Raw genomic sequence first — 27401 nt, 5'->3', positions numbered from 1 at the left:
TGCAAGAGAAAACTGTCACAAGAGCATTTATGTGCTGTATTCCTTTAAACAGTGGGGACATAAAATTCATTCATAAAACACAATAATATCGCAGTTAACAAGTGCTGTGCAGTACCAGTTTAAAAGAAACATGGAAGGACTCAGCAATAAAACAAGCAACGGCTCCCACTGCCAAGAACTAAAAGCAAATCACCACAGAGCTGCATCCCCGCATTTTATACATAAAAATAGTATGTACAGCCATCACATAAAATCAAGGCCGAGGGAATGCAAAAACGAATGTATCAAACACACACACACACACACACACACACACACACACGCACGCACGCACGCACGCACGCACGCACGAATCTTTTGTTTATCAGAAAAACTATTAAATCACTATATGATTTTCTATGATCAGACGCCTCTTTAGACAAATGCCATTGAAATCAATTCAGAACACAAAACACACGGTTGGGAATTTATCCTGTTTGTGATCAAAATGTCATTCCCAGTGTTACACCAATCTGACTCCGCACACACCATTCCTTAACATTTCCTTACTGTTTTCCCTGACAAACCTGACGATTGTTTGTGCACCCACGTATTATATGCCCTTGCTGGCAGCTCCCCGCTGAGTCGATGAAGGGAAAACCCGTATCTGGTGATTGAGCATTGGGGTCCTCGACCTTGAACTTTCTTACTTCTGATTGAAGGTTCTCATTTCCTGTGCGTCCGTTTTCTTGCTTTGCGACCTCAGAAACGAGCCCCCAGCGAAGGCTGTAAATAGAAACAGGAATTTTAAGACAGAACGTTTCAAGATCTAGTATCTTACCTTTCTCTCGTGCTTTTGCTATCATGTTTGACTCGACGACGGCATGGTACTCAATTAAATGGTAAGGATGTAAGAAAACTGTGATAACATGGACATTTCTGTCTAAGATCAGCGATGGGACAATAAAGTAATGAAAATGAAAATGAAAATGAAAGATAAAAACTAAATAAAAACAAAATAGTTCAAAAAATGTATAAAGAAAACCAGTGTGGAAATTACACGTTACAAAGAGCAATATGAAACACGTGGTTTTTTTATTTTTATCATTTGACAATGAGACACTTTGTATGCATGAGCGACTTTCATTCTGGACAATTTAACTTTTCACAAACTGACTGCATACCTTTAGAACTTCGACCGCAGTCAGTTAACAAACAAATAAATGCAGAGACAACAAAAAAATAAATCCAAACGGGCTCCGTCCCCTCCCCTCCCCACCACCCCCTTACCTACCCCACTCATCCTCGCCTATCATGGGACAGTGGGGAACGTAAAACAGAATGATCAAAAAGACGAACAAAATCTCACCAGCTACACTACCGCCCATTGCTCCGGCAAAACCGCTAAGTTTGAGTCCGGCAACAACCCCTACTGGTCCTGCGAAGACTCCGCCAACCACTGCTCCTACCACTGGTAACAATGCATAGCCCAGGCTAGGGGTCTGTCAGAAAATATTGGATACATGTATAATCATTTGGTCCAAAAACAGATAGCCTGCTAAGGGGCAGATTACACCTGCGCAGAGTCAGCGGCACAGACGACGGACTGCATATTATTGATGCTGCGATAGGGATTATGACGAGTACTTGGCCTGGGTGTTTTTTTTCACGCAACGTGTAGCGGGCTGGGATAATCTGCAGTGCGTCGTCTGTGCCGCTGACTCTGCGCTGGTATAATCTGCCCCTAACGTTCCAAAATTCAGAATCAAAAAACCAAGAAGTGAAGGTTATTGGAACGTTATGACAAAACAAAACGTTGCATGTGCTGTACTTCGACCCAGTGATCTTTTAAGCGGACTGACAGACAAACACATGAGTTTTACGATAATGAATTTATTTAAAAATTTTAGAACAAACCCGCTCGCAAGACGCTTGCAAGGAAACGATAAATCAATGATCTGTACCATAAGGGTTTCGCTTGCAGTCTGTTTTGGGATTTAGGGGTCTGTCAGAAAACATGGCCGTGGAACGATCATTTGGTTTTAAACAAAATGTTATTCAAATTACATAACATGAAACAATTCATATGTGCATGTGACCCAAACAGTACAACATTACACACATATCCATGATGGTGGACATGACAACAATAAACCAGAAAGAACATATCGGGATGAGGGGGGGGGGGGGGGGGGGATATGATGATACAAAAGCAAAACAGGGGAATTCAAAAGGAAGTACTTCTTCTTCTTCTTCTTCTTCTTCTTCTTCTTCTGCGTTCGTGGGCTGAAACTCCCACGTACACTCGTGTTGTTTTTTTTGCACGAGTGGAATTTTACGTGTATGGCCGTTTTTTACCCAGCCATTTAGGCAGCCATACGCCGTTTTCGGAGGAAGCATGCTGGGTATTTCGTGTTTCTATAACCCACCGAACTCTGACATGGATTACAGGATCTTTTTCGTCCGCACTTGGTCTTGTGCTTGCGTGTACACACGGGGGTGTTCGGACACCGAGGAGAGTCTGCACACAAAGTTGACTCTGAGAAATAAATCTCTCGCCGAACGTGGGGACGAACTCACGCTGACAGCGGCCAACTGGATACAAATCCAGCGCGCTACCGACTGAGCTACATCCCCGCCCCAGGAAGTACTTAATTTAGTTCGTCAATGCTTTCATTCGTAACACAGACAGACATATAGCCTCAAGAACCGACGTTCCTGAACTAATTCATGGCAGAAAACAGAATGAAGGGAGGTAACACCGCCATTAATAAAAATAAAAAAGTCCAGAAAGTGAAGATTTTTTTCCTGAATTCAGCGTTGTTACTTTTATGTTGCAGAAATAAATTAAACTAGACATTTAGTCCAGTTCAATTTAATCAAATACGAAATGCTGATCGCCAATTTGACTTATTTGCCCCAAAGAATGTCTTGTACAGGATCGTCCCGTAAACGTCGCCGCAATGCCATTTTCTCGGTTCAAAAACACAAAATTAATGATCGATTTTATTGTTGCTGCATTTTGAAAATTATAACAGATTTAATTTACAATTTGCATGTGTCCATTCCTTGGTCGTCAACAGAACCATGCATAAGATAAGTTTGTTCAGTGGAGCAAGATTAAAGGGGAGTAATATGAACTATGGTATGTCTACGTTTTGTCGGGCACTGTTTTTACTGTTAAGTTCCTGAGACTCGTCCTTAATAAACGACAAAAACCAAGTTATTCAAACAAGTTAACAAAATCAATTTAAAAAAGAGTTAAAAGGGATAGAAAGAGACAAACGAGAAAGAGAAGACAAAGAATGATAGCTAGGTGCACCTTTCTTTCCCGGTCGATTGTTCCTCCAACTTCAACATGACCGGACGACGTGCCGTCTTCACTTATGTTCGCTGCTTCCGCGTGTTCCTGCCACCACACAATCATGCAGACAATGCAATGCAGGGAATATGCAATGAAATGAGAAACAAATAAAGGAAGGAAATATGAACAACGACGTGAGCACGAGAAGCGAAGCAGGAAGAAAAAGAGACAAGGTGTTGACAGACAATAACAAGAAATTCCTCCGAGGTAGGAAAAACACCCCCGTTGGTCAAAGGGAAATAACCATTCTCACTGCCACCAACTGAGAAGGTTATTTCCCTGTGACCATTAATGTGTCCCTCTATAAGTCCTTGTAGAATCTTAATCCACCAATAACTCCCTAACCGTGTGTTTGACTGGTCCCAATATTTGTAAGGACCGTCTCAGGAATGTATAGAACCTGTTCACCAAGTTTGGTGACGATCGGTCCGTTCATTCTTGAGATCTATATGCGCACACAAACACACAAACACATCGACCGAATCCTATACACACCCCTATACCGGGGGTGTAATAATACACTGCAGAATACGGACGAAAGAATAAATCAATCAACAACACAGGCCTCTTTAAACTGTGCGTCCTTGTGTCTCGTTCGCACTAGAGGTCGACAAACGAACCAGATATTCATGGTGGGGGTCCCGCGACGCACGAAATCTGAACCGCAGTGCGGGTCCCGGTGGGAACATTTGAAATTCCGTCCCAGATGATCCCGGGGGACCTTTTGGTTATCCCAGAACGTCCGCCGGGGGACGTTTTTGAAGGGGGCGAAATGAGACGTTACACCGGGACTCACAACTGTGACATATCAGTTATCACATGTACCGTCGGTACTGTTTAAATTTGGACAACGATTGGCCATATCTGCTCTAACACGAATGTACGGACTTAATCTAAACGATATGACGATGATGTTTATTTGTGAAGTGCTCAGTGAACTTTCAACAGTCGGCATTACGTTTGCCATGGGCGCTCCAAAGATCCTGTGTCGGGAAGGAATGTGCCTTCCAAAAGCAAGATTCTGAAGCTTATTTTCCTCGGACCCCCTAAACTGGAGAGGGGCATTTGACCACCATACTATAACTGTACATTAAAATGGAGGGTCCCCGGACCCTCTATAGGTTGAGTGTAGATCATATAGGGACCCGAGTCACAACAACAGAGAGGGACAAAATAGAAAGAACTCATAAGGAGAGAGGGCACAATTCTTTACCTCAAAGAGTTATATGATCAGCTTACTGATTCCAAATTGAAAGAAAGGACAGTAGTATCACGACGACTGGGCGAAAATAGTGAACGTTGGCTGAAGAAGAAACGCGTGCTGTTTTCTGTAAGTCAAGTATAATAACTGACACACTGCAGCTTTTTTCAATAAAATGTCAAATGCGAGGGAGAATAAAATGATCATGCCAAATACAACACAAACTGCATACGCTCAGAATAACTACTACGTTAGAGTAGGCCTACTTACGCCAGTGTTTTCCACTTTCAAATACAGTAAATGGCGATACTTTTTAACACAAAAATAAAAATACCAAAAAATTAAAGAAAACTGTTATAAATTGAATAACATGTTAGAAAAGAAACGAAAAAGAAGTCACCTCCACAATTCTTGCAAAATGGAGAACCAGCTCATACAGCTCTGTGGTGTCCTGAAAATAAAATTCATCGATCTCATTAACATAATCCAAAATAATGTTAATATGCAAGGTTGTGGAGCACATTTTTTAACTTTTCCTTTTACAAAAACGGCTGATTTTGGATGTTTATCAATTTATTTATTTGATTTTTGTTTGCATTGTTGGTTGGTGTTATTTTTGTTCATGTGTCTAGCTGTCTGTTTATTTCGGGTTGTTTGGTTTGTTTTTGATTTGCTGTATCTTCTTTTTATTTGTTTTCATTTTATTTTTCTATTTTGTATTAAATTTTTTGGTTGTCACAAAATGTACGACATTCATATTTTTCCTTTACTCATTTTGAAAGACTAGACATGTTACATCAACCGAAATCAAACTGACTCTGACAGTTCTCTGAAATGCTCAGCAAGACCCAGATGAAAAAAATTTATTTAAAAAGATACCCTGCCAATATGACATTACAAATCGTCGGACAAAAAAACGAACAGCAGACCATTAAGAGATCCTCTCCTGAAACTGCAGCCTGTGAGTTTTCTGGCACTACGCGAAGTTCGACATGGGTCTGTGGAACAGTCACAAGGGGGGTAACTGTTCCAGGCAGGCTAGTGCCCTCCCCTGAGTCGGTGTGATCGTCTGAAACAGATACATTTTAAAACGTATGAATTGATGATAGGAATAAAGATGAAAGATTCACACAAATAAAGAAAAAGTTCCACTGGGTGAAAAGCAAATACTAGGAAAAGATCCTGTTCATAGTTATAAAAAGCAAACACAGGGTTATAGTTACTTGCAGGGACCTATCTAATATAGGTCTATGTTACTTGTCTCTGCCCACGGAATGTCGTTTCTTTTCAGTGTCCACGGATACATAGAGCTGAATTACGTAATATTGCATTTGAATATAACAATTCTGTTCTTATCTAGGATTCAGTTGACATAAGACAACTGACACCATTCCCCTTCATTTTTCTTTCTCCAATTCGATTTCCAGTCGGGTTGCTCGTAATAAATGCGAGGGTGATACATTTCTGCATGGGTCCATTTACATGGTCGACACTCCTCCATAGTGAGGTGACAGTGACATAACAGTCACCTATAAGTAAAGGTTACGTACATCCCCGCTAATGGCTCTGTGCATTTCATCCGTGTCAGGTATTATGAAAGATCCGGAGTCGAAGAAGACAGTCGTCGGGCCTCCTGAGAGAGCCAACGATGATGGTAATTCAATCAAAATGGGTTTAGAATGTAACAGATTCTGCTATTTATACAAGAAATATCATCAGACACACGTACCACCCTCTGAGAGAATGAAGGCTAATTTGTGTAGTCTTAAATGGGGGTAAATATACAGAAGTTCTTTCCTGGAAAATTTGAAAAAAATAGTTTTAAAAACGGAGTCGGTCTTACACAGGGGTTTTCAAAATGGGAGGTTCCACTGCATATTATAATACATGGAGAGGGGCGGGGGATATTCCACTAACCATCGATTTCTATTTGTGGGTCTCCAGCATGGCGGATGCGCAGAAAGCTTTGCAAAGCACAGACAGCCTTGACCTTGGTGTCTCGCACCTGCTTATCGAACTGGTTGACCTCGTCGTCTAACACTCGTGTTCGGACTTGCTCCAGTTCTCGTAACGTGGCCTTGACCTGTTGCACGGTGCGTGTCGCGTTCACCTGCTCTTTGTGAAGCCCCACCCAGTCCTCTATTGCTGTCAACTGCAAGAACAAAATGTTTAGAACCTTGAAGGGTTAGGTATACATTCCTTCTCGTGTATATTCACCATCACCGATCTTCCACGTCGAATACGAGCATATTTTCACACGGACGCATACCAACAAAACAATAGCTTGGCTGTATTGTGTGCACAGTGCAAAGTTTGTGTTGAATTGATGCAGCAGATTGACATATGTATCACTTACAGAAATCTCATTCAAAAAAAGTATCCCCACTCTATCCAGGTAGCAGCCAGGCTGTTTATTTGTAGTACGTGTTCCAGTTGAAATGCACTACAGTAAATGCACTCGAACTACTATGCCATATACAAATCCGGACACATCTCTGCATACCGTGTGTTGACAAAACCGAGCAAGTCCACTGAAGCTACTTCCGAGAAAATCGATGTTTTTCTGTTGGAGTAAATTTCTCAACAGTGACTATTATCTCGATCAAACTACAGAGATGACAAAATAAATAACATTCATTTACGTTTACGAACCGAGTTTCATAATTATCTGGTGGATGGTTTTTGGTATCAAAGTTCCAATATGATAGCATGAGTATTCCACGCAATCTGCACTTTTATGTACCATTGTTTTGACCAAAAGAATCTCTTACAGGAGGGGCTTCCAAAATGAGGAGAGGGTACAGGGACTGGCCAGGCTAGGGTGTGAGGGGCCTGTTAAGAATTGAGCATTTTAAAGGGGTATTTTCGGTCTCCCGGCGTTGAGAAAAAAAATGTAGCCTATACGTTTGTCGGTTAAGGAGGGCGGGGGGGGGGGGGGGACCTTCGAGGACCCAAGAACACCCTTTCGCCTCCAGCCCAGCCCCCCACCCCACCCCCACCCCCACCCCCACCACCCCAGGTCCATTCTGACTTCACACAAGGAGAAAGTAACTATTTTTGAAACCAAAAACATAGCTTCTGTTGCATAAAATACAAAAATCGGTTCATTCGTAACATTACAAAATCTATGTCGATCTCTACGTAGCCTACACACACACACACACACACACACACCACACATACAAAAAGCGCCCTATTTTCATTTTGATCTCATTTGCCGGTGACTACAAAAAGAGATTTAGAAAAAAATGGCACCAAACAATAGCAGAATGATGGGAGATCATGTCTTGCGGCAAATTTGGTAGCCAAAACTGGTCTGTTCCGCTTCTCTCTCTACGCAGTCAAAAATGAGATCAAAAAGAAAATAGGGCGCTTTTTTGGGACCACCCTTTACATGCACACACAATTTCACACCCACACATTCTCTCCCCTCCCCTTTCCCCTCCCCCCCTCTCTCTCTCTCTCTCTCTACGCGCGCGGGCCTTTATTCAAAATCAAAGCACTGACATAACTCTATTTTTAACTTTCTGTAATGTGCACCTCGCCAGCCATGCTTGCCCATGAATATTCGAATGACATAAAAAGTCACTGAGGCGGAAAACAGGATGTTTTGGAGATAGGTGTACATGCATGTAGGCTACACAGACTTGAGAACCATAGCATAACCTGAATACACTTGCACACAGCCTTGCATTGCACAAGTGAACATCTGAATAGCTAGGCCGTTCCATGAGTGTCTCGTCTATTTTGTCACCAGCTGCATTCCTTACGCATAAGAGGCTTTGTACAAGGAATATATCGGTCACCGCCGTCTGTAGAGCCTCTTTTGGTTAAAAAAAAACTGGTACAGTACATAAAAGTGCAGATTGTGTGGAATGCATGCTATCATTTGGGAACTTTAATACCATTTTCATGTTTATATTAACAGAATCCACAGAATCTCCTCTCATAGAGAGCGAGACGGAGAGAGAGAGAGAGAGAGAGAGAGAGAGAGAGAGAGAGAGAGAGAGAGAGAGACTCAAGAGAGAGAGAGACAGAGAGAGACAGACAGACAGACAGACAGACAGACAGACAGACAGAGACAGAGAGAGAAACGGACAGACAGACACAGAGACAGAGACAAACAGTGAGAGACAAAGAGAGCCGACAGAAACAGACAGACAACCGGACAGACAAACAGACAGACTGACTACTCGGAGACAGGCGGAGAGACAGCGGCCGACAGACACAGACAGACAAAAAAAGATCAACAGAGACAAACATGCAGACAGACAGACAGACAGACCGTAGACAAACAGACATATAAAGAAAGCTCAAGATAACTGAATGTAGGCAGAATGTTGTTCTACGTCGACTATATAACCGAATGCTAGTTAGGCATGTTAAGCCAACCTTATTTCAAACTGACGGCCTAATTATTCCACTTACTGGCTTAACATCGTTTACACGTAACAGATTTCCGCACTGAACACCCATACAAAGTTAAAGCCTCGAGCACTGGTCACTGTCAACCACAAACACAACACCCTCTCTTACACGCACCCAGCGGCCTACCTTGTCAATGTTGTTCCGATGCATCTCCAATCGCTCAAAGTCAGCCTCCAACATCTTCTGAAACTTCTTCGTGGTCAATTTCAGGCGCTGGAAAGAAAACTTGTAAAAGCTGGAATGACTGTTCTCATTGACGGTGGCCCCATGCACAAAATCTACCTCCGAGGGTGCCGAAAGCGGCATAGCAGGCAGAGATACCGCCATTTTAGGTTCTCGCCCTTTACCTGTCAACACGGAAGAAAACGCTACCTACACTGTGAATACACTTGGGTGCACAATATGCACAAACCCGGCCGGTTCGGCGGAAAAGTGCTCGTAACCGCAAAAATGCATTGGCTCGTAGTAAACAATAAACAAGTCTCGTATCTGTATCTGTATCTGTAGGGTACGTCGCTAGCATCCAGATTGCTGGCCGCTTTGGCGCGACGGGTGGGTGTGCGCAGCGACGTCGTCTAGCGGCGGCTGGTTGTTAGCGCCGACTTGAATGCCTCAGTAGAGTCTGAGTGGACAACTATGTTGTCCAGGTGATTCCACTCTATTGTGGATCGTGGGAAGAACGACTGTCTGTATTGTTCGGTGTTGCAGCGTGGTACAGAGAAACACATGTTTTTTGTTTTATGTAATTGTCTATGGGGTTGCTACCAACGTAGTCTGCTGTTTGTCTTCTGGGTCGAATCATTTCATTTCATTTCATTTTCATTTCATTTTCATTTTTCATTTTTATATTTAGTCAAGTATTGACTAAATATTTTAACATCGAGGGGGAATCGAAACGAGGGTCGTGGTGTATGTGCGTGTGTCTGTCTGTCTGTCTGTCTGTCTGTGTGTGTGTGTAGAGCGATTCAGACTAAACTACTGGACCGACCTTTATGAAATTTGACATGAGAGTTCCTGGGTATGAAATCCCCGAACGTTTTTTTCATTTTTTTGATAAATGTCTTTGATGACGTCATATCCGGCTTTTCGTGAAAGTTGAGGCGGCACTGTCACGCCCTCATTTTTCAACCAAATTGGTTGAAATTTTGGTCAAGTAATCTTCGACGAAGCCCGGACTTCGGTATTGCATTTCAGCTTGGTGGCTTAAAAATTAATTGATGACTTTGGTCATTAAAAATCTGAAAATTGTAAAAAAAAAATAAAAATGTATAAAACGATCCAAATTTACGTTTATCTTATTCTCCATTATTTGCTGATTCCAAAAACATATAAATATGTTATATTCGGATTAAAAACAAGCTCTGAAAATTAAATATATAAAAATTATTATCAAATTTTTTTTTCGAAATCAATTTAAAAACACTTTCATCTTATTCCTTGTTGGTTCCTGATTCCAAAAACATATAGATATGATATGTTTGGATTAAAAACACGCTCAGAAAGTTAAAACGAAGAGAGGTACAGAAAAGCGTGCTATCCTTCTCAGCGCAACGAATACCCCGCTCTTCTTGTCAATTCCACGGGCACTGCCTTTGCCACGGGCGGTGGAGTGACGATGCTACGAGTATACGGTCTTGCTGCGTTGCGTTGCGTTCAGTTTCATTCTGTGAGTTCGACAGCTACTTGACTAAATATTGTATTTTCGCCTTACGCGACTTGTTTCATTTTCATTTTTCATTTTCATTACTTTATTGTCCCATCGCTGGGAAATTCGGGTCGCTTCCTCCCAGTGGAAAGCTAGCAGCAACGGAGTCGCGCTACCCAGGTGTCTGCGTGTTTAGGTGTATTCAGCCACCTGCACTTATGGCAGAATGACCAAGGTCTTTTACGTGCCATTGTGATGACACGGGGGTGGGACATGGCTTCCGTCTCTGGGTCTGCACATAAAGTTGACCCGTGTCCGTCCCGGCCCGAATTCGAACCTGCGACCTTCCGATCACAAGTCCAGTGCTCTACCATCTGAGCTACCGGGCCCCCAGCGGCCAGCACGTTGAGGGGTCAGGAATTAATTTTGTCTGGAGGCATTGCCAGCACCAGCCCCTCAACCACCTTGTAGTAAAAAGTCAGGCGGAGGTGTGCTCGTCGTTCCTGGAGAGTCGGGACGTTGTAGCGTGTCATGAGGCCCGAAACAAAGCCAGGACGTCTTGATCGGTAGTCGTTGGCGATGAAACGTGCTGCAGTGCGCTGTATGCGTTCCATCCTATCGATGTCCTGCGCTTGGTACGGGTCCCAGACTACGGCTCCGTACTCAAGGAGGGGTCGGACGGGGGCCAGGTAGGCATTTCGTCTGCAAGCTGCCGGGCAGTGGCAGAGGTTTCTGCGTGGGAAGGGACAGTTTTGAGGATGGTGTTGTTGAGGGAGTACATGAAGGTGGAGGGTGGTTTGTGGGAGATGCTCATGACATAGCACTTGGTGGCGTTGAAGCGCATTCCCCATTTCTCTGCCCAGCTTTCTAGACGCTTCACTGAGGTCCTCTTGTAGGGTGTGGTGGTCGTTAAAGGTGTCGATCTCTCTGTAAACGAGACAGTCGTCAGCGAACAGCCTAACCTGGGATCTAACTGCCTGCGTAAGGCGAAAATACAACATTTAGTCAAGCTGTCGAACTCACAGAATGAAACTGAACACAATACAATTTTTCAGCAAGACCGTATACTCGTAGCATCGTCATTCTACCGCTCGTGGCAAAGGCAGTGAAATTGACAAGAAGAGCGGGGAGTAGTTGCGCTGAGAAGGATAGCACGCTTTTCTGTACCTCTCTTCGTTTTAACTTTCTGAGCGTGTTTTTAATCCAAACATATCATATCTATATGTTTTTGGAATCAGGAACCGACAAGAAATAAGATGAAAGTGTTTTTAAATTGATTTCAAAAATTTAATTTTGATCATAATTTTTATATTTTTAATTTTCAGAGCTTGTTTTTAATCCAAATATAACATATTTATATGTTTTTGGAATCAGAAAATGATGAAGAATAAGATGAACGTAAATTTGGAGCGTTTTATAAAAAATATTTTTTTTACAATTTTCAGATTTTTAATGACCAATGTCATTAGTTAATTTTTAAGCCACCAAGCTGAAATGCAATACTGAATTCCGGCCTTTGTCGAAGATTGCTTGGCCAAAATTTCAATCAATTTGATTGAAAAATGAGGGTGTGACAGTGCCGCCTCAACTTTTACAAAAAGCCGGATATGACGTCATCAAAGGTATTTATCGAAAAAAATAAAAAAAACGTCCGGGGATATCATTCCCAGGAACTCTCATGTAAAATTTCATAAAGATCGGTCCAGTAGTTTGGTCTGAATCGCTCTACACACGCACACGCACAGACAGACACACGGCCACACGGCCACACACACACACGCATACACCCCGACCCTCGTCTCAATTCCCCCTCTACGTTAAAACATTTAGTCAAAACTTGACTAAATGTAAAAATGCCTCATAACTCCTACATTACTTCAGCGATTTACTTCATACTTGGTGTACATTGGCTTGAGATATGGGGTGATAAGTTCACACAGTTTCAAGCTTGTACGTTAAATGGTCTGACTTTTATGCTCTTTCGGAGTAAAAATGCAAATTCGGGGATTGTTTATAATGCTGTGTATTGAGTGTCCGTAGGTGAATTGCTTTCTTCTTCTTCTTGTTGCCGCTACGGTGAATTGCTTTGATTACCCCGACGAATAATTCAGCTTTAAAGAGCGCGTGATCGACAGCATGCAGTTATGAAAAATAGCCAAAATAGGTCGATCAAAAATACCATGCAAGGAGTTGGGTGTATTGCGACTTACAATAACTGAAAGAATCATCGTTCAACACAAGATGTACATATGTGGCTAGATGTTCTCCACAATGCGTTAATTGAATAGGCAGCTAACGTGGTGTTCATAGGTTTAGATCGTAACTTGTTTAAGTATTGTTGTTGTTGTTGTTGTTGGTAATTGTTGTTTAAATTTTTGTCTGTTTGTTTTGGCTTCTTGGCTTGCATTCCATCTTCTCTTCCTCATTAACTTTCCCTCTCATTAAAACTGAAGACCAACTGTAAAATATTTTTCTTTTATTCAAAATGACAATGCAACACAATACCATAAATAACAAAATCCATATCTTTACTCATAAAAATGTCACAACGGCAGATATTGTAACTGTTGCAAAATATGAAAACACTAATTTGTTAGATGAAGTGATCATAACGCACAAAAACACTACAGTACTTCAAGTCATATACTTTGTGGGTGCTTTTTGTGTGTGTTCATTTTATCCCAATGTTTTTTTTAAATGTTAGTTGTAACTGTAAAGTTATAGTCCTTTACTTTCAAAATATTGTCAAACAATACAGTAATAAACAAATAAATAAAAAATAATAAAATCCATTCCTAAAATGAATATCATGGTTAACACTTCTGAGCATGGAATAATGCCCTTTCCAGGAAATAATCAACTATAAAATGTAGATGAGTAAAAAATCGACTAATAAATTAATAGATTTATGTAAACAAATAAATGATTTAAATACTTACTAACAAACTAACAAAATAAGTAAACAAATAATTAAGCAAAACCATATCGTGGAACAGCAATGGCTACAGCTGTGGCAACCTTCTCTTTATATCCTCAACAGTTTTTTTTCTACATAATTCACCTTTCATACAACCACCTGTATATAACCATCACTATTCGGCCAATTGGGTGTGGTCCTTATAAACAGGTTAGCCTTTCTTTCTTTCTTTATTTGGTGTTTAACGTCGTTTTCAATCGTTCAAGGTTATATCGCGACGGGGAAAGGAGGGAGATGGGATAGAGCCACTTGTTAATTGTTTCTTGTTCACAAAAGCACTAAAAAAAATTGCTCCAGGGGCTTGCAACGTAGTACAATATATGACCTTACTGGGAGAAAGCAAGTTTCCAGTACAAAGGACTTAACATTTCTTACATACTGCTTGACTAACAATCTTTACAAACATTGACTATATTCTATACAAGAAACACTTAACAAGCGTAAAAGGAGAAACAGAATCCGTTAGTCGCCTCTTACGACATGCTGGGGAGCATCGGGTAAATTCTTCCCCCTAACCCGCGGGGGGACAGGTTAGACTGTAAAACATTTGCTTTTTATAAATGTAAGAAGTCACTGATGCGGCTCAACAAGAATTTAAATAAGTATAATGTATGACAATAAAATATCAATAAATGTAATAACTACTCATTCTGTGATCTGCAAAGAACATAAGAGTTTTGCCAAAAGTGACATGCAATGGAACTTTGGTCCGCATCTATAAATAAATGTACAATGTAGCATTCTGCAAGATAGGGGCATAACCATATACAAGCAACCAATCATTCCAAGCACCAAAAATGCACATGAATTACACATTACAGAGAAGTTAGAAGCTAATGTACAAGTCAGTGCACACACACACACACACACCACTCTCACACGCACACACACACGCCACACACACACACACACACACACACACACACACACACACACACACACACACACACACCACTCACACACACACACACACACACACACACGCCACACACACACACAAACACACCACTCACACACACGCACACACACACACACACACACACACACACACACACACACACACACACACACAAATGCAATCACACATACCCACACACACATTAATAACAACAAATAATTGAAACAAAGCCATTGAAAAAATGTGGATAAAATGAAGGCGAAGATGAATAATGCAAGCGCTTTGTAGATTGCTTTTTGAAGAATAGACTTTTCATAATTTAAACTTAATTCTGAGAGAAAATTGTTTACACATACAGAAAAACACACCTTTTCACATAAAACTGACGTTTCATTATGACCTTTGAGGCAGCTTGCCATACAAAAATGACACTGATAACAAAAATTTAATCACAACCACCAAAAAGTAAAGACTTAGCAAAAAGAAACTTACTCCTCCATTTATCAAGGGCAAGGCAAACAAAAGAGCGAAATAATAATCACTACAGCATGAATTCAAAAACAGAGAGACTGCCAACGTTCCAAAATTCAGAATCAAAACACAATAAAGGTATGTGATTGGAACATTTAATGTATTATATTATATCATATTATTATATGAAGTCTTATATCGCGCGCGTATCTCCAGACTCGGACTCAAGGCGCAGGGATCTATTTATGCCATGTGAGATGGAATTTTTTACACAATACATCACGCATTCACATCGGCCAGCAGATCGCAGCCATTTTGGCGCATATCCTACTTTTCACGGCCTATTATTCCAAGTCACACGGGTATTTTGGTGGACATTTTTATCTATGCCTATACAATTTTGCCAGGAAAGACCCTTTTGTCAATCGTGGGATCTTTAACGTGCACACCCCAATGTAGTGTACACGAAGGGACCTCGGTTTTTCGTCTCATCCGAAAGACTAGCACTTGAACCCACCACCTAGGTTAGGAAAGGGGGGAGAAAATTGCTAACGCCCTGACCCAGGGTCGAACTCGCAACCTCTCGCTGCCTCAACCTATGACAAAACAAAACGGTAAATTCCCTGAACTTCGACCCAGCCGTCTGTTAAGTGGACAGCTGACAGACAAACGCTTATGATACAGATAATGAACTTAGCTGATAAAATGTTTGCTGGGAAGACACAAGGGAGGCAATGCCAATCACTACAGCATATCAAAACCCTGGCATACAGAAATTTGTTTACTATCAGGCTGATTTTGCCATAAAAAGAGTCAGATTATAAGATAATTAGCAGTTCTTTTGCAAAAACATAAAGAAGCCTTAACAATAGCATGTTAAATACTGACCTTGCAAGGACAGATGTATCACTATCAGGCTTTCGTCTCACAACTATAAGCGACCACAATCACTGAAATTAATAAAGCACCCATAACAAAATATTACTTCACCGCATTATTCCAATGACACGATCTGAGAAACAAACGGAGGTAAGTGCTCTAAATGTATACAACAAGCTTTTGATACCAACAACAAGTCTTATAATTCTATGCCAGTACTCATATGAGACAATTTTATGTTCCAGTATTATGGCAAAGTGGGTACATTCTCTCGTGACAATGTTAGTTGTGACAAAACAATGAGCTTGAAATACACAACTCCAGTAACCCTTGGTGCATATTATGTACACATCCAAACAAAACTGCACCAAAGGAATGTCTTTATGCTTGTACAGCATGACTACTTAGAAAATGCATCAATATTTCTAAGTTTTCCCAAACAATCCTAAATGTTTCAAAAATGAAAATTACTCAAAATGTACATCTCATCACAACAATCATAAAAAAAAAATACAAATGAAATCTCTGGCCATATCATTAGATGAATTAACATTGCGGTATTGACACATGCAATGCCATGTTTTTACTCTAAAATAGAGGTGTTGCTTTCCTACAAACATTCATACAAACAGAATAAAATTTTGACATGCTTTCACTTTCAGCGCAAAATAATATGTTTATGTTACAATGGTAACATGTCTATAGTAACAAATCACACTGACAAACGTACACCTCTTAGAAAGTCGTTCAGATATGTTCTCCGCATGCATCATATTTTAATAAAACAAAAATTCTGTGCATTCCTCGTCAAGAAAAACAAACTTACAAACATTTCAAACTGAACAATTATATCCGTGTTTATTTCTGACAAAAAGAACAAAGCGTAGAACTCTCCATTTTTTGCAAGCCTACGATGACAAAATTATCATTTGCACAATTGCACAGCCCGATTTAAAACACTTAAGAAATCTTAGATTTATATCCATTTCACACTCACAAATGAAGATCTCTTGCAAGAGTGCTTTTAATAATCATAATGCTATATAATTGTTTTTCTGTTCCATCACAATAACAATTCGAAAGAACACAAAGTTACTGTGTGTGTGTCTCTGTCAATGTATTTGTGTGTCTGTGTATACGCAATCCTGTTGTCATGGCAAATCGATCAAGTTTCCAGAATTATGATCAAAATTTCCAAAGCTCGGAAGCATGTGTGCATAACCATATATGCATACACCTGCACTCTCTCTCTCTTTTTCTTTCCCTCTCTCTCTACCACACACACACACACACACACACACACACACACACACACACACACACACACACACACACACACACACACACACACACACACACACAGGCGCACACACAAAATCTTTCTCTTACGCACACATATCTCATACCCATAAAAAAAACGAAACCACACTTTCCTTTGCTACAGTAGTATCTGCAATGAAAGGACAACCAGTGGACCAGCAAAAAGTGTCCCTATACATTGTAGGTAGCCTGTCATGACAGGTACACTTTGGGCAAGTGAAAAGACATTATTGAGACAGCAGGTGTCCTTTATTGGGAGGTGTCCTCTCAACGGAAGAGCCTCACATCGCAAGTACAGGTCTCTGTACCACACACACGCCTCTCACACAAGAGATCACAAATGCCAGTACAATACAAAACACAACAACAACTGAACAGTACAGTGGAATCTCCCTTTTAAGCCACCCCCCCCCCCCCCCTCAAAAAAAAAAAGAAAAAAAAAAGAGGATTAAATCAGGTCTTAAAAAGGTGGGGTACATTTACAGAGGTTCTGAACAGAGAGTCTGAGAGAACAAGGTCCTAAAAGGGAGGGAGTCTTAAGTTGAGGGTCTTAAAAGGGGGGCTCTACTGTATTCATCTACACATCATTCATCGGACAATGACTTGCTCTGGCCCCACGAGAAGATCTGCTGAAACAAAGACTGATTGCTTGTGCCAGCTGTACTCTGCTCCTCAGTGCTGGGTGACAGGGAAGAGGAGAGTTCAGGGGTAGAGATGGAGCGTGAGGGACCTTGACCCTGACCCTGACCTGTTTCGCCAAGGTCGCTTGAAGTGGAACCCTCTTTCTTCTGGCTGAGGTTGGTCATCTCCATATTGACTGCTTTGTTATGTCGAGACTTGAGGATTTTACCACCAGCAAAGCCTGTAGACAACCAAATACAATTCAAAACCTATCCACTTTCACAAAAACCTATTTACCACCACATTATGGATTTTGTAGATGATGCTGTTGTTTTTCATATGTATCACTTAACATTTCATACAATTTTGAGTTTGAAACATGGTAGTCACTTGGTCAGTAAATCTCTAATGCTGTAAGTGCTCTTTGGCTTCCGCAAATGTTATTTCATGTTGATGTTGTCTAGTCTACAAACATACATTTACTTGTTCTCACATCAAAATCATATTAGGACACGCATCCGAGACAGTGAAGAAAGTGAGAGCATGTCAGTGAGCTTGAGATGAAGAGAGAAAGAAAACAGGGGCGGGTGAGTGGGGGGTACCCGTGGGTGTGTCTTTGATTGTGCTTGCGTCTGCGTGTGTACATACATCAGTGTGCACGTGTGTGTGTACGTACATCAGTGTGTGGGTGTGTGTTTGCAGTCAATTTTCTCAAATACAAAACATAAATAATCGATCAAAAGAATTCAAAACAAAATTACACCTACCGGCAACACCACCTCCAAAGGCACCGGCCAGGCCACCGATCTTGGCACCGGCAAGAAGTCCCACTGGTCCAGCAACAACACCGCCAAGAATAGCTCCAAACACCGGGAACACTGCGTACTTCAGTTTGGATGCCTTGCAGGAAATACAGTCAAAAACACATTCATTTTACAGTAGAACCCTCTCTTTTTAACCATCTCCGGATCACGCTTTGGACAACTATATTCGGATGGTATGTACCACCCATACTTTCTAAAGAAGGATTCAACGTAAAAAGTATGGGTACGGGTCGTACACGACCCATGCCATCCGAATAGGGATAAACTCTTTACCGCCTCTTTGCAGAGTCCAGGTCTTACACGACCCACGCCATCTGAATAGGGATAAACACTGTAAAATGCCTTCTTTAAATCCATATGGGTCATCCACGACCCACAACACCCAGACTGTGTAGTTCAAATGCCATCATTGTTTATCTGTTTGTTTACAATGATAAACCTTTACAGAGCCATACTTAACCTCAAGAACCATGTGAAGGGAACTAATCCGCTTTCAGTTTTACTGTTGTAGACATTTTTATTTTGACTATTTCTGATAGACCATCTTTAATATAAAAGAAACAAGAAATTCCTACGAGGTAGGAAAAACACCCCCGTCAAAGGGAAATAACCTTCTCAGTTGGTGGCAGTGACTGAGTGAGAATGGTTATTTTCCTTTGACCATGAAGATGTCCCTCTATAAGTCCTTGTATAATTTTAATCCACCATTAACTCCCTAACCGTGTGTTTGACTGGTCCCAATTTTTGTAAGGACCGTCTCAGGAATGTATAGAACCTGTTCACCAAGTTTGGTGACGATCGGTCCGTTCATTCTTGAGATCTATATGCGAACACAAACAAACAAACAAACAAACAAACACATCGAGCGAAACCTATACACACCCCTATACCGGGGGTGTAAAGACAGAGGGTGTGAAAAAAATGAGCAAAGCATGTCAGTGAAACTATCACACAGATTTCCATGTACAGTCACCTTGTGCAGCCTTCATTTTTCACAGCATTGATAACCACTTGACAGAAGACTATCTTTACAAAGGTCTTAAAACTTTGCATGGGCTTTTTGAGCACATAAGTTTCAGATTTTCGAAGCCCGTTCTCCAAACACACAATGTTCTGAAACTGATCTGAAAAACGAGAAACCAGCTTCAGTACAAACCTTTCCAAGTTCAGTGGTTCCTTCTCTAACATTCTCGTGCGCTGACGAAATATTGTCTTCAATTCTGTCTACAGCCTCTCCTTGCTCCTGCAAGCACCAAAAAGTGAACAAGGAAATGTGTAAATGCACTCGCGCATGAAACTTAATTACACATAAAACCTGAATCTGAAAATCTTAGAATCTGCAGTAAAGTATTAAATAATTATGTAAGTTTAAAAATATGACCCAATTAATTTTGTACCTACAAAAATGGTGAAGACCAGGGGATATGATTTATTTGTCAGATGTTAATTCACTCAACAAAGGGACTTTAAATTAGAACTGTTGTCGTAACAGACAGAGTTAAACAAAGCAATCCTCTTGGTAATCACATGAAACAAAATCCAAGTGAGTTAGCATGCTACTATATGTACTTCCACAATTGTACTTTTGTAAATTAAAGTTCATCAACTTCTAATACATTTTTATTGATGCAATCTTAAGCCATGCTTCAATTACTGTCCAATAGGTACACTGTGCCTCATAGCAAACACAAAGATAATCAAATATAAACACAGATTTTGCCGGAAAAAAAGAATTGAACAAGAAAAAAAAAAAAAAACACAGAAGACTAAAGGATTTACCTTCACTACATCTGCAAACTGGTGAACCAAGTCATTCAGTTCTTCCATCTCCTGTTGATAAAAGAAATGTATATCAGTGACAGATAAAATATGGACTGTGCCCATCCACCATTCAAATAACATTATGTTTTCGTTTCTCCTGATCTGATTTTGACCAAATATTTGTATCACTCATATATATGGCTGACAGATTTTTCACACTGAAGGTAATTGCTTGGTATTTTGTTGTTATGGTTGGAAAAAACAAGGATCAGGAAACCATCATGTAATTCATTGTACATGTGTACCATCCTCAGAAGAACCAAGAAACAAACATTTACAAAGCAATATGCCAAACAATCTGAAGAATCCTCCCATATTGTTATGCACAGCACAGCACAGCACAGCACAGCACAGCACAGCACAGCACAGCACAGCACAGCACAGCACAGAAAGACACAATCTGGGAAAATCAGGTCTCAAAAAGGAGGGAGTCTTAAAATGGGAGGTAAATATACAGAGGTTATAAGAAAAACAATCTGAGAAAACAGGGTCTTTAAAGGGAGGGAGGGAATATTCAATCGGGTGGTCTCTACAGGGAGGGGGGGGTGGGATTCACTGTAACCACAACAAGAACATACGTTCAGCAGGTCTTCCCCAGACGCTGCTGCCTGCGAGTTTTCCGGCACCACATGAAGTTCCAGGTGGGTCTGCAGCAAAGGTCTTGTCCCAGGGGAGGTAAGCGTGGCAGGCAGACTGCTGAACTCCCTTGAATCCGTGGTGTCTTCTGGCACTGGAATATCTGAAGAAATCACAGTCCATGACAGAAAAAAAAGTACAAAAAACATGCAAAAGTACAGGGGACTTCCACTTCATCGTGTTCCATTACATCGCTAAATTGGCTAAATTGTGATAGGATGCTGGGTATTTTTGTGTTTCTATAACCCACCGAACTCTGACATGGATTACAGGATCTTTTCTGGGCGCACTTGGTCTTGTGCTTGCATGTACACACGAAGGGGGATAAGGTAGTAGCAGGTCTGCACATAAGTTGACCTGGGCGATCGAAAAAATCTCCACCCTTAACCCATCAGGCGGCCGCCTTCCGATAAGGAGGCCGCTGTCTTACCACTACGCCCGTCCATCAAACTTAAAAAAATATATATTGCGCATCAAATTTACTGGATCCAGCATCGATCCAGGAACACTGACAGGTCCATCTAGCTGAAGCATGCATTGTTCCTCAAACTACAATGTTATTTAAAGGCACAGTAAGCCTCCCGTAAACCATCACAGATGCTGTCAGGCTTTTACACCAGTACAAACACCCTTTCATTTAAACAGTCACCGCTTGAGAACATCCTAGGTGCCCTACGTAGAGAGTGAGTAATTTCAAGGAATTTATTTTCGTGGACCGTCTGATCAGGAATTAAGGCGCCTCGTTTTGGCGCTAGAACTAACTTTTAAAATTTAGATAATAAATTGACAGCTTGTTACACAAACGTTCTTAAATCATAACAGAATTCTTTTTTCATCAAAACAAGATCAGTACAATTCGAATTTTTGAAAGTTTGAAAAAAGAAAAGCCCGGAAACGTGTCACGCAGACCATCTTTCTCGTAGCAGACGACGGTTGTGCCTAGTGCCCGTTCCTCTGAACGGTCAACTGCAACGGCTTTAGTTCATGTGAATCGCAGCCATTTGTTGCGTTTAGATTCAGAGGTACACAATAACGTGCTATTGCAGATAAGCTTACAGCGAGTCGCATTGAAATAAAAAAACTGACGACTACATTGTGAAAAAAGGAAACTGGATCACACGGGTTCGAGATGGCTCAGGAGTAAGATAAACCACGCAAAAATAAATTCTTTGAAAATTGCTCGCTCTTTACGGAGGGCACCTAGGATGTTCAAAAGCGGTGAGTGTGTAAATGAAAGGGTGTTTGTACTGTGTGTAAAAGCCTGACAGTATCTGTGATGGTTTACGGGAGGTTTACTGTGCCTTTAAATGTTTGAACTATTAAAAAACCCTTCCTAACCACAAAAACAATTGTCAAAAATTGCTTTTGCAGTGTGGAATTTAAAACTTGATCAAAAGAAACCCCAGTACATCGCCAACACGGTCTACTTGATTTCACCTGGGGCACTTAGCAGGGCCTCACATCCACGTCGGACATCTGAGGATATTTTTTTCAAATGTCCTATACATTTTTTCATGCAGGAGGACAAATGTCCTATTGTTTTTGTCACAAAGTGGTCAATGTCCGATTATTCTATCATTTGATCCGGACATCGTCAGTACTTCTCAATTTACAGTAGTTTGAATGCTATTTTATCGATGTATTGCGAAGGGATGTGTAGCAGACAAAATTAGACACTTTGTGCCTCTAGTACCAAAGAGTTTCCAAGGCTCGCAACTCGGAATGCTCGAAGCCAGTTGAGAGTTGCCTCCCTTCGCGCTTTCCCCGAAAATAACAAACATGCCGCCTAAACGAAATCTGATCCCAAAAAAGGGACAGAAGAAATTACACTTCAAGTCCCTTCCCTCATCATCTGTCAGTAGCACGGAAACTGAGCTTCCTCCAGCCCCAGAGCAGTTAGAGCCCGATCGCCCAGGTGAGAATGTCGATCGCGATAGTCAAACATCGGAGCCGAAGAAAAACACTACCCCCTCCCTCACCCCCACGCGTAACTTCGTCTCAAGCTGGGCGACATCATTCCCGTGGGTGTCGCATGACCCAGAGAGGAAACTTATGTTTTGCACCTCATGTCAGCACACAGGGAAGTCCAACACTTTTACCGTTGGCTGTTCGAACTTTCGCAAATCGGCCCTTACCGATCATCAAGAAACCAAAGACCATGCTGTTAGTGTGCAAGTGCCATCTCTCCAGAGAGACAAGGAGATAGTTGAAACCCGACAGCTGACAAAACAAGAAAAGGGGACAGCTGTGACAGTCAAAGCTGCTCACTTTTTGCCCAAAAAAGTATTTTTGTTCTTTTACCCTCGTGCCAAGAAACTAGTCAAGTTTAATTATATTTACGTTTTGTTACGGGAAAAAAATGTCCTATTGATTTGTTTTTGTTCAGGACAAATGTCCTATCACTTTTACATTGGCCAGGACATTTGTCCTATGCTACCTCTCATGGATGTGAGGCCCTGACTTAGCTGTTGCTAACAGGAGTTTGTTTTGCTTTTTCCACAATAAAACCCAGCTTATATCTTTGTATACATGCATTGCCTTTTGATTAGGCATTTTCAATAAGAACTTGTGGCTAGCATCAAAAACTGATTTTATAAATCAGTTTCAACAGATCAGTAGTAATAAATAGTGTCAAATATTTCTTTCACACAAACACTGTATAATAATGACAACGTATGTTATCCTGTATAGTATAGACAAAAATACTAACAGTTGACTTCTGGTTGAAGCTGATCTGCCTGGCTGATTCGCAGAAAACTTTCAACAGCTGCAACAGCCTTGACCTTGGCATCTTGAACTTGTCTATCAAACTGGTCGACCTCATCGTCAAACACTTGTGATCGTGCACGCTCCAGTTCCCGTAACGTGGCCTTGACCTGCTGCACAGTGCGTGACGCGTTGACCTGTTCCTTGTGAAGCCCCACCCAGTCCTCCATTGCTGTCAACTGCAAGGCAAAACAAAACCAAAAAAATTCAATGCAAGCAGAGGAGGAGGGGTCTTGGAGAGAAGGGAGACAATTACTGATCAATGTAAAATCTAGACACATGCACCCACTAAATACAGTCAAGCCTGCCCTGGCGACCACCTCTAGGTAACGACCCCCTGCCCATTAGGGCCACCAAAAACAAATACCCGACGAGGTTTTTGCCCCATATAATTCATCTTTCCATAGCCACTACCTGTCCATAGCGGCCATTTTTGGTTGGTCCCTCGGGTGGTCGTTATAGACAGGTTTGACTGTACAACATAATTACATGTACAGCATTCTCTTAAACAGTCAAAGACAACGAGTCTTTGGACAAATAAATGAGCCAAATACAGTGAAACATGCCTTTTAAGATGCCCCGATTTAAGACTCCCTCCCTTTTAGTTTTAAGACCCTGTTATCTCAGATATTCTGTTCTTAACCTCTGTAAATTCACCCCCATTTAAAGACCTGGTTTTCTCAAATTTCTGTAGCTAAAGTCTTAACATGGTGGTTCCACTGCCACTGCCACTGCATCCCTTTCATCTACAGACACACCTGCAGCTCTCAAAATCAAACACACATTGAAACTGACCCTGTCAATGTTGTTTCTGTGTCTCTCTAGTCGGTCAAGGTCAATCTCCAAGACTTTCTGAAACTTGTTGATGGAGGGTTTGAGGCGCTGGATGGGGAACTTCTGTACGTTGGCAGCACTGGCACTGCTTCTGGCTGTGCCGCCTTGTACCAAGTCCTCCTCTGACGCCGAAGGTTTCAGAGCACTCAGTGATGCCATGGTTGGATTAACTTGGAGTGTGGAAGTTCAGTCCCCCAGACCAAACGAGACCTCTGTTCCAGCAACAACGTGGCCCGTTTCTGTAAGTTTGGGAGCAAAAGTTCATACTTGTAAAGATAGACTGGTAAAATAAATGGTTAGCGTAATCACCGTTTCTATATTCAGACCTGTTTACCCCCATAAGTGTTTTGGAGTAATGCTCAGCCCCAAAAATAGTAATCCTGGCACAAAAATAGTAATCATCCAGCATTCGTCGCCAATTACAACGCACATGACAACTGTGTCTGCGAAACGCAATCATGCACATATATCCAGCATTCACAAACAAAACACATCAGTCAGTTTTTGTAGTCATAATTTCAAAGAAGATCACATCAAAAGCACATGCATCACTGATTCTTTTTCTTTTGCTCGTAGTAGGCCTTTTTCAGTGTGTCAAACGCTTCTCTACTGTACTTGCGCTTGCCGAATGAGCGAGGGCAAGACTTCACCACTAGAATAAGGCTCTCCAGCGTCTCATCAGACAGACATGATCTCTGGTCAGTCCTGTGCTTTTTCACCCCATTTTGCCATTGAAAAAAACAATGCCAAACATGTGAATTGATAAAAATAAAAATAATAAAAGAAATAAAAAAAATTTACATTTTTTTTATTTATGAAAATCGTAGTCTTGACACGGATAGCAGAATGGCGTATTTTTTGCAGAAAATCGTAATAAATTACGCCAAAATCGTAAGGGTAAACAGGTCTGTATATTATGAATCTTACAGAGAAAGGAAATACTGTACAACATAGAAAAACACACACAACATTCTCTTGACCATAAAACAAGAAGTCTCCTTGATCAAGGATCTCTACATATATGAAATATTAGAAGTTGTGAAAGAAACAATTGAAAGTGAAAGTCAGCAGAGACTTGCTTCTGAGATTTGTTTCTTAGCAGAGGAAAAGAGAGAGAAAAGAATCCCTTCACAGATAGCCTATTGGGAGCATCAGACCCTCCTCGGGTGGATTGAGATTTCAAGGCAAAGTCCCGTTGTGGGGGACATATCACAGCCATGCAACCAAGCATGCATTTGTCAGTGTCCCTGACAACGTGACATGTGGTTGCAGTGATAATATAATCTTCTTCTTCCATTTAACGCCCAGGGTCAACATTCTGACTATTAGTGGCGCATTGAGACTTTTAATGCCGTGTGACATGGAATTTTTTTTACTTTATTCCAAGTCCCACGGGTATTTGATGGACATTTTTATCTATGCCTATACAATTTTGCCAGGAAAGACCCTTTTGTCAATCGTGGGATCTTTAACGTGCACACCCCAATGTAGTGTACACGAAGGGACCTCGGTTTTTCGTCTCATCCGAAAGACTAGCACTTGAACCCACCACCAAGGTTAGGAAAGGGGGGAGAAAATTGCGGCCTGACCCAGGCCTGAACACGCAACCTCTCGCTTCCGAGCGCAAGTGCGTTACCACTCGGCCACCCAGTCTTTAATCCTGCTGCTGTAAAAATGTGTTCAGCCCAACCAGACATTTTTCCCCATCTGAAATCTACTGAGCACAATTGCTATCTGTGCCTGCAGTGGGGTTTTACTGAAACAATCTGTGTCATTGCATGTTTAGACAAGTTTGAAAGTATAAACTTGAGAAACAATTATTATAGTTCGATCCCCATAGCTATTCCTTTGGGTGTGCGCTGCATCAAACTCGAGTCAAAGGACAAATGAAGTGATTAAGTCTTGGCCATTTTGAACAGGTTCACAGGAGCACTGATCCATTTTCACAGATATATGTCCTCGACCATTATCATTATATGCTCATGAGCCTCGATCGAGACCCCAAACTAACTTAGCAAAAATTGCGATGTAACTTTTGTATTGGCCGTGGATGAAATTCAGTCATCCCATGTCTGCCACAAGCTTATTAGAAATTTGAAATGTCAGGATTTGATGCCATGGAAACCCCTTGCAAAATATAGAAACTGAGACTACTTCCAGGCTCCTCCTAGTCCTGCCAAGAACAGAACCAGCTGTTTAAAAACAACAACTGTTATAACTTTCATTGCATTTTCTGTGTGACGCAGTCAAGTTCAAACCGTGCGTATGCCAAGTGTAAATGATCACTGCCATGTGACATATCACTTTCGATGAAATAACATCCGTTTTATACTGTGTTTGCAAAAAAGGAATGTACGTACTGACTTATCTTGCGATTGGACGGAAGGGCAAGTGGTGATCGAACGCTTAGATCTTTGTCAATATCACCACAAGAAAAGGACAGCTGTTGCTTTATGAAGACGGAGATTATAGCTAAAAGACTGACACAAGCACCAGTGTGAAATGAAATCTGCATAGAGTCTGCAGAAACCCCTACCTGTTTGATTGTTTTCTTCTGAGTGGTTTCGCTTCTGTTTATGTCGCCATTGCAGCTGAGCCACCTGTCAGATTCACAAACGTAGTTTCGTAAACTTGGGATTCGTCTGCTCAATATACGGTTTCCTTAACAGTTTGTTTAGAGCATAGATACTGTAGTTTGTTTAGACAGGGATATTGTTGCAAGAGTATAATGCGAGTT

General features: G+C 41.3%; 3 protein-coding genes across 3 annotated transcripts in view; all 3 read right to left on the bottom strand.

Annotated features, from left to right (window-relative positions):
* Positions 1-27401, bottom strand: part of LOC138969231 (uncharacterized) — a gene marked incomplete in the record, with an annotated part of 180191 nt that overhangs the window by 119614 nt on the left and 33176 nt on the right.
* LOC138969226 (syntaxin-17-like) lies at positions 11-9527 on the bottom strand. The gene is made up of 7 exons (XM_070341973.1): positions 9099-9527; positions 6462-6696; positions 5474-5613; positions 4945-4995; positions 3302-3388; positions 1349-1481; positions 11-765 (listed from the first exon to the last, which is right to left on the bottom strand). Exons 1-7 carry the CDS (start codon positions 9297-9299, stop codon positions 686-688), a joined length of 927 nt encoding a protein of 308 aa, XP_070198074.1. The 5' UTR covers positions 9300-9527; the 3' UTR covers positions 11-685.
* LOC138969229 (syntaxin-17-like) lies at positions 13079-27284 on the bottom strand. Its single transcript, XM_070341977.1, has 8 exons — positions 27201-27284; positions 24626-24903; positions 23775-24009; positions 21007-21167; positions 20387-20437; positions 19764-19850; positions 18551-18683; positions 13079-18024 (listed from the first exon to the last, which is right to left on the bottom strand). The coding sequence occupies exons 2-8, from the start codon at positions 24821-24823 to the stop codon at positions 17747-17749; spliced, it is 1143 nt and encodes a 380-aa protein (XP_070198078.1). The 5' UTR covers positions 24824-24903; positions 27201-27284; the 3' UTR covers positions 13079-17746.

The sequence above is a fragment of the Littorina saxatilis genome, linkage group LG6 (assembly GCF_037325665.1).
Source record: "Littorina saxatilis isolate snail1 linkage group LG6, US_GU_Lsax_2.0, whole genome shotgun sequence".
NCBI lineage: Eukaryota > Metazoa > Mollusca > Gastropoda > Littorinimorpha > Littorinidae > Littorina > Littorina saxatilis.
Note: the sequence above shows the minus strand (reverse complement) of the source record. Positions and strands in the feature narration are given on the sequence as shown.

What these genes read in the sequence shown, in the direction of transcription:
- LOC138969226 (XM_070341973.1), bottom strand. Translation starts at nt 9,299, where the DNA reads ATGGCGGTATCTCTGCCTGCTATGCCGCTTTCGGCACCCTCGGAGGTA. An exon ending in CAGGAGAGGATCTCTTAATG is followed by an intron (nt 4,996 to 5,473) that starts GTCTGCTGTTCG and finishes TTTTATTTTCAG; the next exon opens with GACACCACAGAGCTGTATGA. An exon ending in CAATCGACCGGGAAAGAAAG is followed by an intron (nt 1,482 to 3,301) that starts GTGCACCTAGCT and finishes ATTTTCTGACAG; the next exon opens with ACCCCTAGCCTGGGCTATGC.
- LOC138969229 (XM_070341977.1), bottom strand. Translation starts at nt 24,823, where the DNA reads ATGGCATCACTGAGTGCTCTGAAACCTTCGGCGTCAGAGGAGGACTTG. An exon ending in AGTTTGCAGATGTAGTGAAG is followed by an intron (nt 19,851 to 20,386) that starts GTAAATCCTTTA and finishes TGGTGCTTGCAG; the next exon opens with GAGCAAGGAGAGGCTGTAGA. An exon ending in GAACCACTGAACTTGGAAAG is followed by an intron (nt 18,684 to 19,763) that starts GTTTGTACTGAA and finishes ATTTCCTGCAAG; the next exon opens with GCATCCAAACTGAAGTACGC.